The sequence below is a fragment of the Lytechinus pictus genome, chromosome 9 (genome assembly GCF_037042905.1).
Source record: "Lytechinus pictus isolate F3 Inbred chromosome 9, Lp3.0, whole genome shotgun sequence".
Classification (NCBI taxonomy): domain Eukaryota; kingdom Metazoa; phylum Echinodermata; class Echinoidea; order Temnopleuroida; family Toxopneustidae; genus Lytechinus; species Lytechinus pictus.
In genome coordinates this window covers 4,000,489-4,013,278 of record NC_087253.1, presented here as the reverse complement: position 1 = coordinate 4,013,278, position 12,790 = coordinate 4,000,489, and the positions used below count along the sequence as shown (strand labels likewise).

General features: G+C 36.6%; 1 protein-coding gene across 11 annotated transcripts in view; it reads left to right on the top strand.

Annotated features, from left to right (window-relative positions):
- The window catches only part of LOC129268420 (cytoskeleton-associated protein 5-like), a 92,106-nt gene that overhangs the window by 46,431 nt on the left and 32,885 nt on the right, over window positions 1-12,790 (top strand). For 7 of the 11 annotated variants that reach the window (XM_064104510.1, XM_064104507.1, XM_064104509.1 and 4 more), the window contains 6 exons: window positions 8-205; window positions 1,473-1,595; window positions 5,965-6,078; window positions 7,244-7,393; window positions 7,879-8,082; window positions 9,417-9,552. In XM_064104510.1, the coding sequence (XP_063960580.1) occupies window positions 8-205; window positions 1,473-1,595; window positions 5,965-6,078; window positions 7,244-7,393; window positions 7,879-8,082; window positions 9,417-9,552 (925 nt within the window). The remainder of the gene's footprint in view (window positions 1-7; window positions 206-1,472; window positions 1,596-5,964; window positions 6,079-7,243; window positions 7,394-7,878; window positions 8,083-9,416; window positions 9,553-12,790) is intronic. The other 4 variants (XM_064104513.1, XM_064104512.1, XM_064104511.1 and 1 more) reach the window with 1 other exon arrangement.

Below are 12,790 nucleotides of genomic sequence, written 5' to 3'. Positions count from 1 at the left end.
CACTCAGCCATCATCTAAGGACCAGGTTGTTGGGATCATGGAGAAACAACGCCCTAACATTCCCGCCAAGCCAGGCAAACCAGAGAAGGCCACCAAGGCTCCTAAGAAAGAGTCTTCACGACCTTCGACAGCGGCTCCTGCAGAGGAACCCGAACCCAAGAAAGAATCTGCTCCAACCAAACGACCAAAGACCGCTCCGGCTAAGGTATGATATCTTCCCTGATTACTTCTATTGCAGCGGTCAGTTGTAAGACGCACCTCTCGACCCCCAGGAATGGTGGTTCATTTTCCCTTTGTGAGCTGTACATATGTGGTACGAGACGCACCCTCAGTCTCGACATTGACACACTTTACGGGAGTGTTTCATGAAAGGATGTTTTACCAACAAGTCCTTTTTATCTGATAGTTACCATAGCAATGGTGCTTCTCAGCCAATGAAAACCAAGGAAAGCTGTCAGATCCGACAACTTTTCAGACAAAAATGTTGATGAAACGCTCTGCAACTTACGACTCACTCACAGTACTTGACTGACCATTGATGCAAATAAGGGTCATAGACATGACTGACCTTTTGCTTCAGTGACAGTACTGTGTGTCTTTAGTGAGCCGGACATGATTTACCCATGATGCACCATTCCTTGAGTTCAAGAGGTCATCTTACAACTAACAGCTATGTAATGATAGTGTTGCTTAAAATCCCTCCAATAATATGACCTTCTGTTGCATACCCAAATGCTTTGCACCATCTCTGTAAAGTAGACATTGTCCTAGCCTTTCTCAATCTTGCATAAGATGTCTCTGTGTTATTGTCTTCTTTGTGGAGCTGAAATTCTGCCTATCTCCCTATTCCTCTTACCCATTCGTGAGAAGATTTTTTTTCATTGTTTTTTCCCCCTCTCAAAATTTCTACTTTCTCAAAAACTGTTACAAGTAGTTTGTCACTGTGAAACCTGCAAACATAACTAATTGTCTACAGATTTCTTTATGAGCTGTTACCTTTAAATGCTCACCTTATCAGTGTTTACATACTTTGCAAGTTTAGGGTCCTGTGGCATAAAGCTGAGAGAATCATTGATCGCAGGGCCGATTTCTACGATTGATTGCATTGATTATTGTGTCTGATTGATCCTAGAAGTCAGCCCAACGATCAAACCCTAAGCTTTCTGATTCTGGGCCCAAGGACTAAAATGTCTTTTCTATTTAGTCTTGTACATAGGCTTCACAGTGATGTACTCCCTATAATGTTAATGAATTGTAATTGCTTTTTTTGTATACGTGACTATGATCCTTTGCTTTATCTTATTTTCCTGCTCCTCTCCACTTCTATTCAAACATATTTTGACCTTTGAACTCCCATCAATGTTGACAAATTCCTTTTCTTTGATTACGTGCTGTGATATGTATTGCTTCATCTTTCCTTTTCTGCGCCTGTCCACTTTCTACTCAACCATATTTTGACCTTTGAACCCTAGCCAGTGCAAAATGACACTGGATCTACCAGTAGCCTGTCAAGCTCTGCCAGTGCGCCACCAAGTGAGGGCGCTCCATCCAAGGGCAAGCCGGGCAAAGGGGCGGCGACAGCGTCGAAGGGAAAGGTACCAGAGTAGTGGATACTCTTATGGGCATGAGTCGACGGTCATACTAACCTAACATATTTAGCATGCTTTTATTAACCCATGATTTATCCAATTTAATCACTGTATTTCAGCCTAAAAAGGACGAGACGGTTTTGCGTGTGCACCTACGGGGAAACTATGTGCGCGATACGTGCTAGGCACTTTCCAGTGTGTGCGTTCTGCATGTAGCAAAAATTGTTCCCGCAAGTCGCATGCAAGGCTTGAACAGAAAGATGTGAGAGGCCCTTGAGAGGCACCTGAAGTTAAAAAGAATGTGTTAAGGAATTGCTTGAAGAAAATATGAAAATGGAAATGATGTACATACATGTTTGTGGTTCTGTGAAAAGGATCTCTCAGAAAAACGGGCAAATTGGAATTCCCTCTGTGTATATGGTTGGACCCATGGCCATTTTTTTAATCAAAAGCAGTAAGCAATAGATAGTATATAGTTCAATGCACTTTTATCAACTCTCATCCCAGATAGTGCACAGGGCAATGCACTTTCATTTCATGCACACACCAAGTAATGGTATTGTTTCCATGACTCCTTGGTTCAAAGCGCTGAGCCAGAAAGATTTAATGTTGAAACATAAGTATTACTTTTCCATATAGGTAATCTGTAGGTGACGTTTCTTTCATCATGTAATTAACTTTCGACCAATCATATCGCTTGTATCTCAGTGTGTGGAATCATTGCATTTGATATTCCTCATACTTTGCGTATCCATGAGACATGGTACGCCATTCACTTTAAATAATTCAATTATCACCTTAACCAGTTTGACTTGATTACTTAATTTTGCCATTCCCATAGACTTTGTACAGGAATCACCTGGTTCCAGTAGGCAATGGGTTAAGTTGAGCACTTGATAACATTTGAATTTTGATATGATTCACATGAATTCTTTCTTTATCAGATGCTACTGTTTACATGGGTTTCACTTCCAAGATGAAATATTTTCCAAGATGAGATTTTTAATTATTCCAAATATCTTCACCTACAGTAAAAAAAAAAGGGAACTAAATTCCATATAATTTGACTGCTTTTTATCAAATCTAATAGGGCATTTCATGAACCTTGTGATTGATTGCAAATCAATTTTGTCTTCTAAATCAACCATAATTTCTGCAATTGATTGCAAACTTACAATAGATTCCTGGCCCCATCATACAAAGAGTTACGATTGATCCAATCAATCTCAACTATGTGGAAATCCATCAATGTCATTATTTTTTCTCGGAAATTTGCTCATTGTCCTTTGAAAACAAAGAGAAGCATACTGAATTGTCAAGAAAACTGAATATATGAATTATGGTCACATTCATGAAAAATATTTTGAACAAACACATTTTAGATGTTGACGTGGCTGGCTTTCCATAGTTGTGATTGATCAGATCAATCACAACTCTTTGTAAGACGGGCCCCTGATATGTTCATTGCATCAGCAGATATGAATTGGTTTGCTTTAGTTAAAATTGATCTCTCATTTGTAAATCTGCAATTGAAATTTCCAATTGCATTTATTGTCTTGCAACACCCTAAGTGTCATTCTTGTGTTTATTATTGTTAGTTCGAGGTCATAACCCCATTGTAATTTTGTCATTTTCACATTCAATACAGTATAGTAATAACTACATGGACATGTATTTTATATTTCTAACATGTATGAATTATAACTTAGTCCTTATTGGCATGGATAACTCCATTTATTTATTTTTGTCTACACCTACTTATATTTACTGGTGATTTTGAATTCGAGAATTTTGTTTTTGTCTTTTGTTTCATTCTCAAAATCTTGTCTTGCATTTAACATTAGTTTTCATACATGGTCAAGCACAGTTCTTCCCGTTTTTAAGACAATGTTTGTGTATACAGACCACAATACTATGTACAGAACTCCATCCCAAACTAACAATTTAATTTAACCGAGTGTGGTAGGTTTCACGGTACACCATGTATCTTTCGTGGGCAATTGTTGCTCCTGAAAAGGACCACCCAAATTTGACGTTTCCACAAGTGTGTTCTTGTCGAAAAGGACCAACCATTGCCCACGAAATTTACATAATAATAAAATGATAATAATTTCTAAAGCGCCAAATCCACATTAATTATGTGCTCAAGGCGCTGCGAAAAGGAAATAAGAGAAAAATTACACGGTACAGGAAGTGACAAAGATAAAAGAATGACAGTCATGACAATGAAAGGAACTACTGGAAGGCAATTTTAAACAAATGGGTTTTTAGAGTACAGTAATTTTAAAATTATCGATATTTGAAATACTACGAATGGAATATGGCAACTGATTCCACTAGGATGGCCCAGCATGTGCAAATGACCGATCCCCCCATGATTTCTTGGATTTAGGAACTGTAAGCAATTTTGAATTGGAAGATCTTAAACGTCGAGGAGGATTGTATGGCATCAACAAATTAACATTATATTCTGGGGCAGATCCATGGATGCAGTGAAAAACTAACAATAATAACTTAAATACAATACGGTATACAAAACTGGAGTTATGTGAGTAGAGCGTCTGATAAGGGTAACAATACGGGCTGCAGAATTCTGTAATTTTTGTAAGCGTGAGAGTTGGGATTGTGGAAGCTGAAACAAAAGAGAATTGCCAAAATCAAGTCGAGATGATACCAGAGCATGTATTATCTTTTCTGTAGCGGAGCGGGTTAAATACTTGCAAATGATGCCTAAATTACGCAATTGATACCTGACTGATTTACACACGGCCGTGATCTGGGTAGACATAGACATAGACATGGTGTATTATAGAATGGTTATCATGCATGAATAATTACCGACGCATGGCCAGCCGTGCATCGGTAATTACTAATGCATGTTTGTAAAAAACCATTCTATAAAACAAATGATACACAGGTTTTTTCATGCATCGGTAGGACGAGTAAGCATGCAATAACTATGGAAACTAGTCTAAACCCACAAGGTGCAGCTGAGTGGGTGTAACAGTTTCATAGTTGTCTTATCCTCACAAAACCTACCGATGCACTAGCATCTGTGCATCATTTGTATACCATGAAACCTACTACACTCTTTTTCCTCGCCATGGAAACTTTCAGAAGTTACATTGATTTAATTGTCATGATTGATAATCTTTAAATTGATTTGCACTTGTGATGTGTTTGAAGACTTTACTGCCTTGTCATATACATGCATAGGTGTAGAGTTGTTGTGGCTCAGTGGATAAGTCACCAGACTCCGAACCACAATGTTTGGGGTTCAAATCCCACCACAGCACTTATGTCCTTTGGCAAGGCTTTTATCTACATGTACATCTGTCACTCTCTACCTAGGTGTATTAAACGGGTGCCAGATAGGAAAAAAAATCCATGAATGCTTGAAAATTACAGTGCCCATGACTGGGGTTTTTACCTGGGACCGGGGGGGGGGGGGGGGGGGCGTTTCATAAAGCTGGACTGGTGAACCTTTCTTGTGGTAAAGGATATTCACCCCTAAAATGGTCATTGGTGAATATTTAATGCGTAAGATAGGTTCACCAATCGTTCTTAAAGTTGCTCTTAGGAACAGCTTTATGAAACACCCTCTTGGCTTTCATGACCATTGCTCTGGCAGGTTCGATGGCAACTTTTGCAACTGTTCCTGCAACAGGCTTTTGTCATTCCCCAGCACTATGAAAAAGAGAACTCCCAAAGGAGTGGAGAAAGTGCATGCATTTTGTGCGGGCAAGATGATGTGGGTAATCGATCAGTCAAATCTTTCTGAGCAACTACATGTCGATAGTGAAAACCTGCCAGTAGTGGCCACCAAATTGTTTCCCATTTCAAAGGAAATATGTGCTATGGAACCTGTCTATATTAAAGGCTAGCAGTCTCTAGGGGCATTTTCCTGTTTCCCGTGGGTGGCCTAGTAGTCAGTTTTGACTGCATGGCCCGTATTCTGAAGTCGGATTTAACTTTGACTCAGGTCTAAATTTGTGGTTTAAGTATGGATAGCCAATTGTTAACATAAATCACTAATGGTAGAGATATCATATTACAGCTCATTTGGCTCTCAAATCATTCATAATTGTCTTGGAAGTATAAATAGATTATTGTCTTCACCATCGATGAATCAGGAAAGAGCACAGTAAACATAAGAAACACACAACTTAATACAAATTTTGACACTTATGGCTCCCTATAGTTTTAGCACAGATTTAGACCATGGTCTAAGTCAAACCTGACTTCATAATACGGGCCTATATGTTTAAAGAGCTTAGAGACATTACTTCAATGTATTAAGCACTATTTAAAAGCATAATGTTGAAATTAAAAACTAAATTAATTCCTCTTTTATGGATTTTATGATTTTTTTTAGGCAGGAAAAGCTGCTCCATCTAAGAAGAAGAAAGACGAAGAAGAGGATACGGGACCGGCTGTTATTCAGAACAACGGCAAAGACAGGAGATTAAAAGATGAATCAGATCTTAAGGTAGGTATTCAAGACGAAGAAGAAATGGCAGCATTATTATTTGTTAAGCCTTTTCGCCATTTTAACTTTGCACGAGCAGTAAAAGGTCATTTGAGATAAATCATCAAGGTGGTTTTCAAATTCACTGACATCAGCATTTGTGATTTGATGATTATTCATTAATTCCTTTTGTAATATTCTTTTCTTTACATCCAGCTGAAGAGTAAGAAAATGTTTATAATCACCGGTATTTGACAGTAGTCCCCCCAAATAGTCAATGAGCAATAGGTGGACAATAAACTTGATCATTGACGTGCTATTCTAGTCACCTGGGGCCCGATGATAAAACTTGTTATGATAACAAATTTGCAATCACACTTTTAAGCTACTGAAATTGATTGTCTTTATTGAATGGAACCCTGGGCCCCGTCTAACAAAGAGTTACGATTGATGCGATCAATCGTAACTCTATGGAAATCTATCAGTGTCATAATTTTTTTCTACGAAAAACTTGCACAATGTCCTCTGTATGCAAAGAGAAGCGCGGTGAATTTTCAAGAAAACAATGAATGCATGAATATACATCACAGCTAGAAAATATTTTGAACAAACATGCATAATAGATGTTGACGTTGCTGGCCGTCCATAGTTGCGATTGATCGGATCAATTGTAAATCTTTGTAAGACGGGGCCCTGGTCTATGCCATGTCTTTCTTTCACCTTTGAGTGGTGCCGGGTGAATTTCAACTTCATTTCATTTTTTTTATGTTAACATTTCTTTGACTTTAAAAAATGTGAACTTATGAGTTCCATTTGTTAACCGAATCTGTTAAATTTTGGAAAAAGGAAGTGCTTAGAAAATTTCAACTAAAATCATTTAAGTGGTTCAAAAAATGAAAATTTACATGTTACAGGTAAAAGAAATTGAATGATGATGTTTCAGTCACGGATATCTTTAAAATGATCTTTAGAATGTCTGCATGAATAGGATTTTTCTCCCATGGTGTTTTTCAATCCATATACAGAGTAATGTTTTATACATAGCAATGTTTTCCCGCCTTCTTTAAGCCAGGAGCCCCGCATTTAGCGGATAATCGAAGTATCAAAATAACAAAATTCTTCATTTTATAAAGACAACCGCTGTAGTGTTCACCTTTACGTTTAACTTCATATTTCAAATATTCAGGTTCTGAAATGGAATTTCACGACCCCTCGTGGCGAGTATGTTGATCAGCTAAAGGATCAGATCCAGCCGTGCGTCAGCAGGACTCTCTTTGGACTCCTCTTCCACAGTGATTTCAAAAAACATATAGCAGCTGTGGGCATACTAACACAGGTATCATTGCATAATAGTTTGATGTTTTCAATTTCCAGGTTTTGTTACAGAAAGTTTTGTCCATCGATCCTAGACAAAAGTAAGATCAATAGAAAAACCACTTTAAATAGTGATTTCATGGGAAATATACAAGAAATCCATGTACCATCCTTTCATGCTTTATCCTTTTTCATTGCAGTATATAGAGAGCAATAAGAATGCAAAAAGTCTGATATCAAATGCAATCAAGTCCATTGAAGAATGCAATATTATTCAATCAAGAATGCAATCAAGTTTTTAAAAGAATGCAGTCAAATGCAATCATGACGGCAATCAAATCTACATGTAGATGAGAATGCAATCAAGTGCAGTCATGACAGCAATCAAATCCAGTTGAGAATACAATCATGAATGTAATCAAATCCAGTTGAGAATGCAATCAAGTCCAATCAAGAATGCAATCAGTCACATATCATACTTTTCCACTCTCTCCTTCCTCATTACAGTTTGTAGAGAGCAATCAGAATGCAATCAAATCCAACCTTGATGTCTTACTGAAATGGGTATCCCTGAGATTCTTTGATACCAACACTAGTGTTTTAGTGAAGGTGTTGGAGTTTCTTCGTTCAACATTCACCATGCTATCATCCATGGATTACAGCCTTCTGGATCAGGAGGCGAATAGTTTCATCCCTTATCTCATTCTCAAAGTAAGTCCTGTAATCCTAAATTGAATGGGGGGGGGGGGGGGACGAGTTGATCCAACTTCCTGCATCGAATTCAGGACTTTGGCTCAAATGCCTTATATGTTGACATGCTGTTCTATGATTTTTTTTTCATGTTTCACGGTACCGAGTTTTATCAAAATGTGACAAGGGGTTGTCAGGTCATGGCTCACTGTGAAATCACATATCGCCTAAAAACACAATTTTGTCATGGATTTGTCAGAAACTAATGAAAAAAATTTACGGATTCATAAGAAATGCAACAAACAATGACCGCTAATTTCTCATGTTAAATAATTGGAGTAAATTTTTTTTTTGAAATGATCAAGATTAAATTCAGGAACACATTAAATCATGAAAATGATAAAGTAAGAAGATTGAAATTGCAGACTATTATAACAACAAATACTGCCCGATGTGAATTTTTCAGTGTGGCTTTACCTTTTCATATTTTGTGAGTTCAACATCACAAAATTTTCCACAATAAATGGTCATTGCAATGAATTAAAAAAAAAAAGCCAATCCGTAAAATATTAACATAAAAATAGTTAGTATAGCAAGCTTTGAATTAGAGTCCTAAAAGTTATTTTTTTATTGATACCGGGATATTGGTCTACCTAGTATTATAAACTAATACGTAATGATGACTATTTTCTTTTCAATCATATAACAAATATTTTTAGTTGAAGGGGAATCCAACCCAAATAAAAACTTGTTTTTAAAAGGAAAAGAAAAATCAGACAAGTTGATAGGTGAAAGTTTGAACAATATTGGACAAACAGCAAGAAAGTTATGAATTTGTAAAAGTTGTTAATATTGGTAATCACTACACCCATGGAGACTTCAAATTGGCCGCATATGGGATGTCATAGTGATGTAAGGCAAGGACTACTCTTCCATGTACTCCAATACATATTATGGCTAAAATGTCATTTTTTCCTAAAAGTTTTATTTCAAATTATATTTTTCTTTCATGAGGACATAAAACAATATACTACCTGTGTTATATTTAGATTACTGCCCCAGGGGAATGGGTACTTAGGAGAAAACCACAAATCCCTGATAATAAAGTACATGGCCTATGGGAAAGTTGTCCTTGCCCCTTGTCATAATTTACTTACCCAGTTGCCAATTTGAAATCTACATAGTATTAGTGATCTCAATTTTAAAGCAGCTATAACTTTCTTATAGCTTGTCCGATTTCTTTCAAACTTTCACCATTCTGTTTAATCTATTTTTCTCCTTCCCAACACAACATTTTGTGGCCAAGGCTTGATTCCCCTTTAATTTTTTTCTCACTAATTCTTATTTTTCGACAGATTGGGGACCCAAAGGAGAACGTACGTAAGGATGTGAAAGCCGTCATCAAGCTTCTCACGAAGCTTTACCCAGCCAGTAAAATGTTTGGATTCCTTATGGATGGCCTCAAGTCCAAGAACGCAAGACAAAGAACAGGTTAGGACTGTCACTATTAACATTTTTTTTTAGCATTTCCATTTATTTGAAAGCAGGATAAAAGAGCATTGTTAATTAAATGCCTTGCTCACGGGCATAGGTGCCGCGGCCAGGGATCAAACCCCGGACTTTCCATGTATAGCCAGGCGCCTTAGACCACTCGGCCAAGCACCTCCACTATAAAGAGGTGAAAACATTTGTAAACTAATTGTAGATAGCACATGAAAGGATGTAGACTTCAACTGACACGCATCATAGAGTTTGCAAGAATCCTCAATGTTGAAGGAGGCAGACATAACTATAAGAAGAATTAGGAAAAGAGAGGAGAGAGGGAGAGGGGGGGGGGGTGGAGGGACAAGGGAGTACATTGGGGAAAAGTAAAGAGAGAGGGGGAGAGAAAAAAAAATGGTGATAAGATTATAAACAAGGAGAAAAGCTTTACCCTGCCAGTAAGATTTTAGGATTCCTTTGGCTTATGAATGGGATAAAGATCAAAGAACCCAAGACAGAGAATAGGTTAGGAGTGGTGGTAGATAAGAAGGAAGAGACAAGGAAGAGGAGAAGGAGAAGATGAAAGGAAGAGGAGGAGAAGAAGAAGAAGAAGAAAAAGGTGAAAGGGAAGATGAGGAAGAGAAAGAGAAGGAAGAGAATGAGAAGCAGGAGATCAAAGGAAGAGAAGGAGCAGAAGAAGAGGATGAGGGGAAGGAGGAAGAAGAATGAATGTGAGAGAAAAGTACGATCAGACAGAATAATTTTTAGCATTTTATGAACTTTAACTTTTATTTTCATTTTTATTTTGTATTTAGTTCTTAGTTATTTATTTATCTACTTATTCATTTTATTGTCTCACCTGCATAGCAGAGTGAGACTATAGGCGCCGCTTTTCCGACGGCGACGGCGGCGACGGCGACGGCGGCGTCAACACCAAATCTTAACCTGAGGTTAAGTTTTTGAAATGACAGCATAACTTAGAAAGTATATGGACCTAGTTCATGAAACTTGGCCATAAGGTTAATCAAGTATTACTGAACATCCTGCCTGAGTTTCATGTCACATGACCAAGGTCAAAGGTCATTTAGGGTCAATGAACTTAGACCATGTTGGGGGAATCAACATCAAAATCTTAACCTACTGCGTTAATACATGGAGTTAATGGAGTGATCTACCATGCCAATAGTAATACACATTAGATCCGTAGGCATATTTTGGGTTTGCTCTTAATTCATTTGTATGTAATCGTTCATTATTTATATGTAATTATTTCAACTCTTGTATATATGTACTTAGGTGGCAGAGCTCTGCCGTAGTGCTTCCTATATTGTATATGCTGACCAAGATGGGTCTTGTTATTTTTGTAGACATATTTTTCATTTATATTAACTGCACATCAGCACCACAGTTACACATGAATATACACACAATCACTATCACACGCACCTTCACCACAAGCACGCTCGCAGTATATCCCTTACATAATCGCCGGTACTTTACATTATATCAATTTTGATGGATTCACTCTCTTTTATTCCTGATAATTTAATAGAAAATTCACACAACAGTAAATATTACACACCTCAAGAATTTAATAACATATTTAATAATAATCATGATGATATTTCTCTTTTACATGCAAATTTAAGAAGTCTGAATAGAAACTTCGAATATTTTGAAAATCTCTTACACACGTTAAACAATTTTAAATTTTCTGTTATTGGTATTAGCGAGACATGGTTACACGAAAATTCCCCAGATTTGTTTAATTTACCAGATTATAAGCTGATTAGGGCAGACCGCAAAGGGAAAAGAGGCGGAGGGGTAGCCTTCTATATTGCCGAAAAACTGAAATTTAAGATCCGTTCCGACGTGAAACTTTTACATGCTGAATCTTTGTTTATTGAAATTGAAAACACAGAATTTAACAATGTCGTCATAGGTTTAATTTATAGACCACCAGGTTTTAATTTTGATTCATTTTATGAGGAAACAGAGCAATATCTCCATATAATAAGTAATGAAAATAAAAACTGTTTTATTATTGGTGATTTTAATATCAATTTCTTACCCTCAATCGACAATAATAAATCAAATAATTTCATGAAACTAATGTACTCATTCGGCTTCAATTCATTCATAAATAATCCCACTAGAATCAACCAAAATTCATCAACTCAAATTGACAACATTTTTTCCAACGTACATAACATGAACAACAAAATGATAGGAGGAATTCTATGCTCTGAAGTTTCAGACCACTTACCAATATTTCTAACTTGTGATTTAAAACTACCACACCTCAAAACATTTAACCAACATACATATAGAAGAGAATCTAAACGTAATATTGAATTATTGAAACAAGACTTAACAATTGAGGAATGGGAGGATGTCTATAATGAAGTTGGAGCAAACACATCTTATAATCGCTTTAATGATAAATTACAACATTATTACGATAAGAATATCCCCATAGGTAGAATGAAAAATAATCGAAAAAAGACCCCCAAACATCCCTGGATAACAAAAGGTATATTGAAATCAATACATACACGTAATCGCCTTTACAAGTCACATTTACACAAACCGTCCGAAGCTAACTTAAAAACATATAAAGTATATCGAAACAAATTGACAAAATTAATTCGTATATCACGTAAAATGTATTACGCTAATAGAATAAAGAATGCCAGTTCAAACACTAATGCAACTTGGAAAATCATTAAAGAGGTAATGGGAACAAAAACAGATTCCCCTCCTACTGATGATATGACTCTTAACGGTTTTAAAATTGACTCTTCCCTTCAAGCAAATTCATTTAATTCATTTTTCACAAATATCGGACCCGAACTTTCAAGCAAAATTAATAGCCCTAATGCGCGTTTTACCGACTATCTCCCCGAACCTAATCCGCACTCTATATTTTTTAACCCTATGGACCCAACTGAAATTATCAATATTACACGGTCTCTTAACAGTTCAAAATCGCATGGACATGACAGAATTAGTATGTCTCTTTTAAAAGAAATAATTCACCCACTTGCTAATCCTCTTAGTAACATTTTTAATAAATCATTATCACAAGGAGTTTTTCCTGACTTATTCAAAATCGCCAAAGTCAATCCAATTTTCAAAAAAGACAATCCTCATGAAATTAATAATTATCGCCCCATTTCTCTTCTCCCAACTATATCAAAAATCTTAGAAAAAATAGTATATAACAGACTTTATAAATTCATCAGCA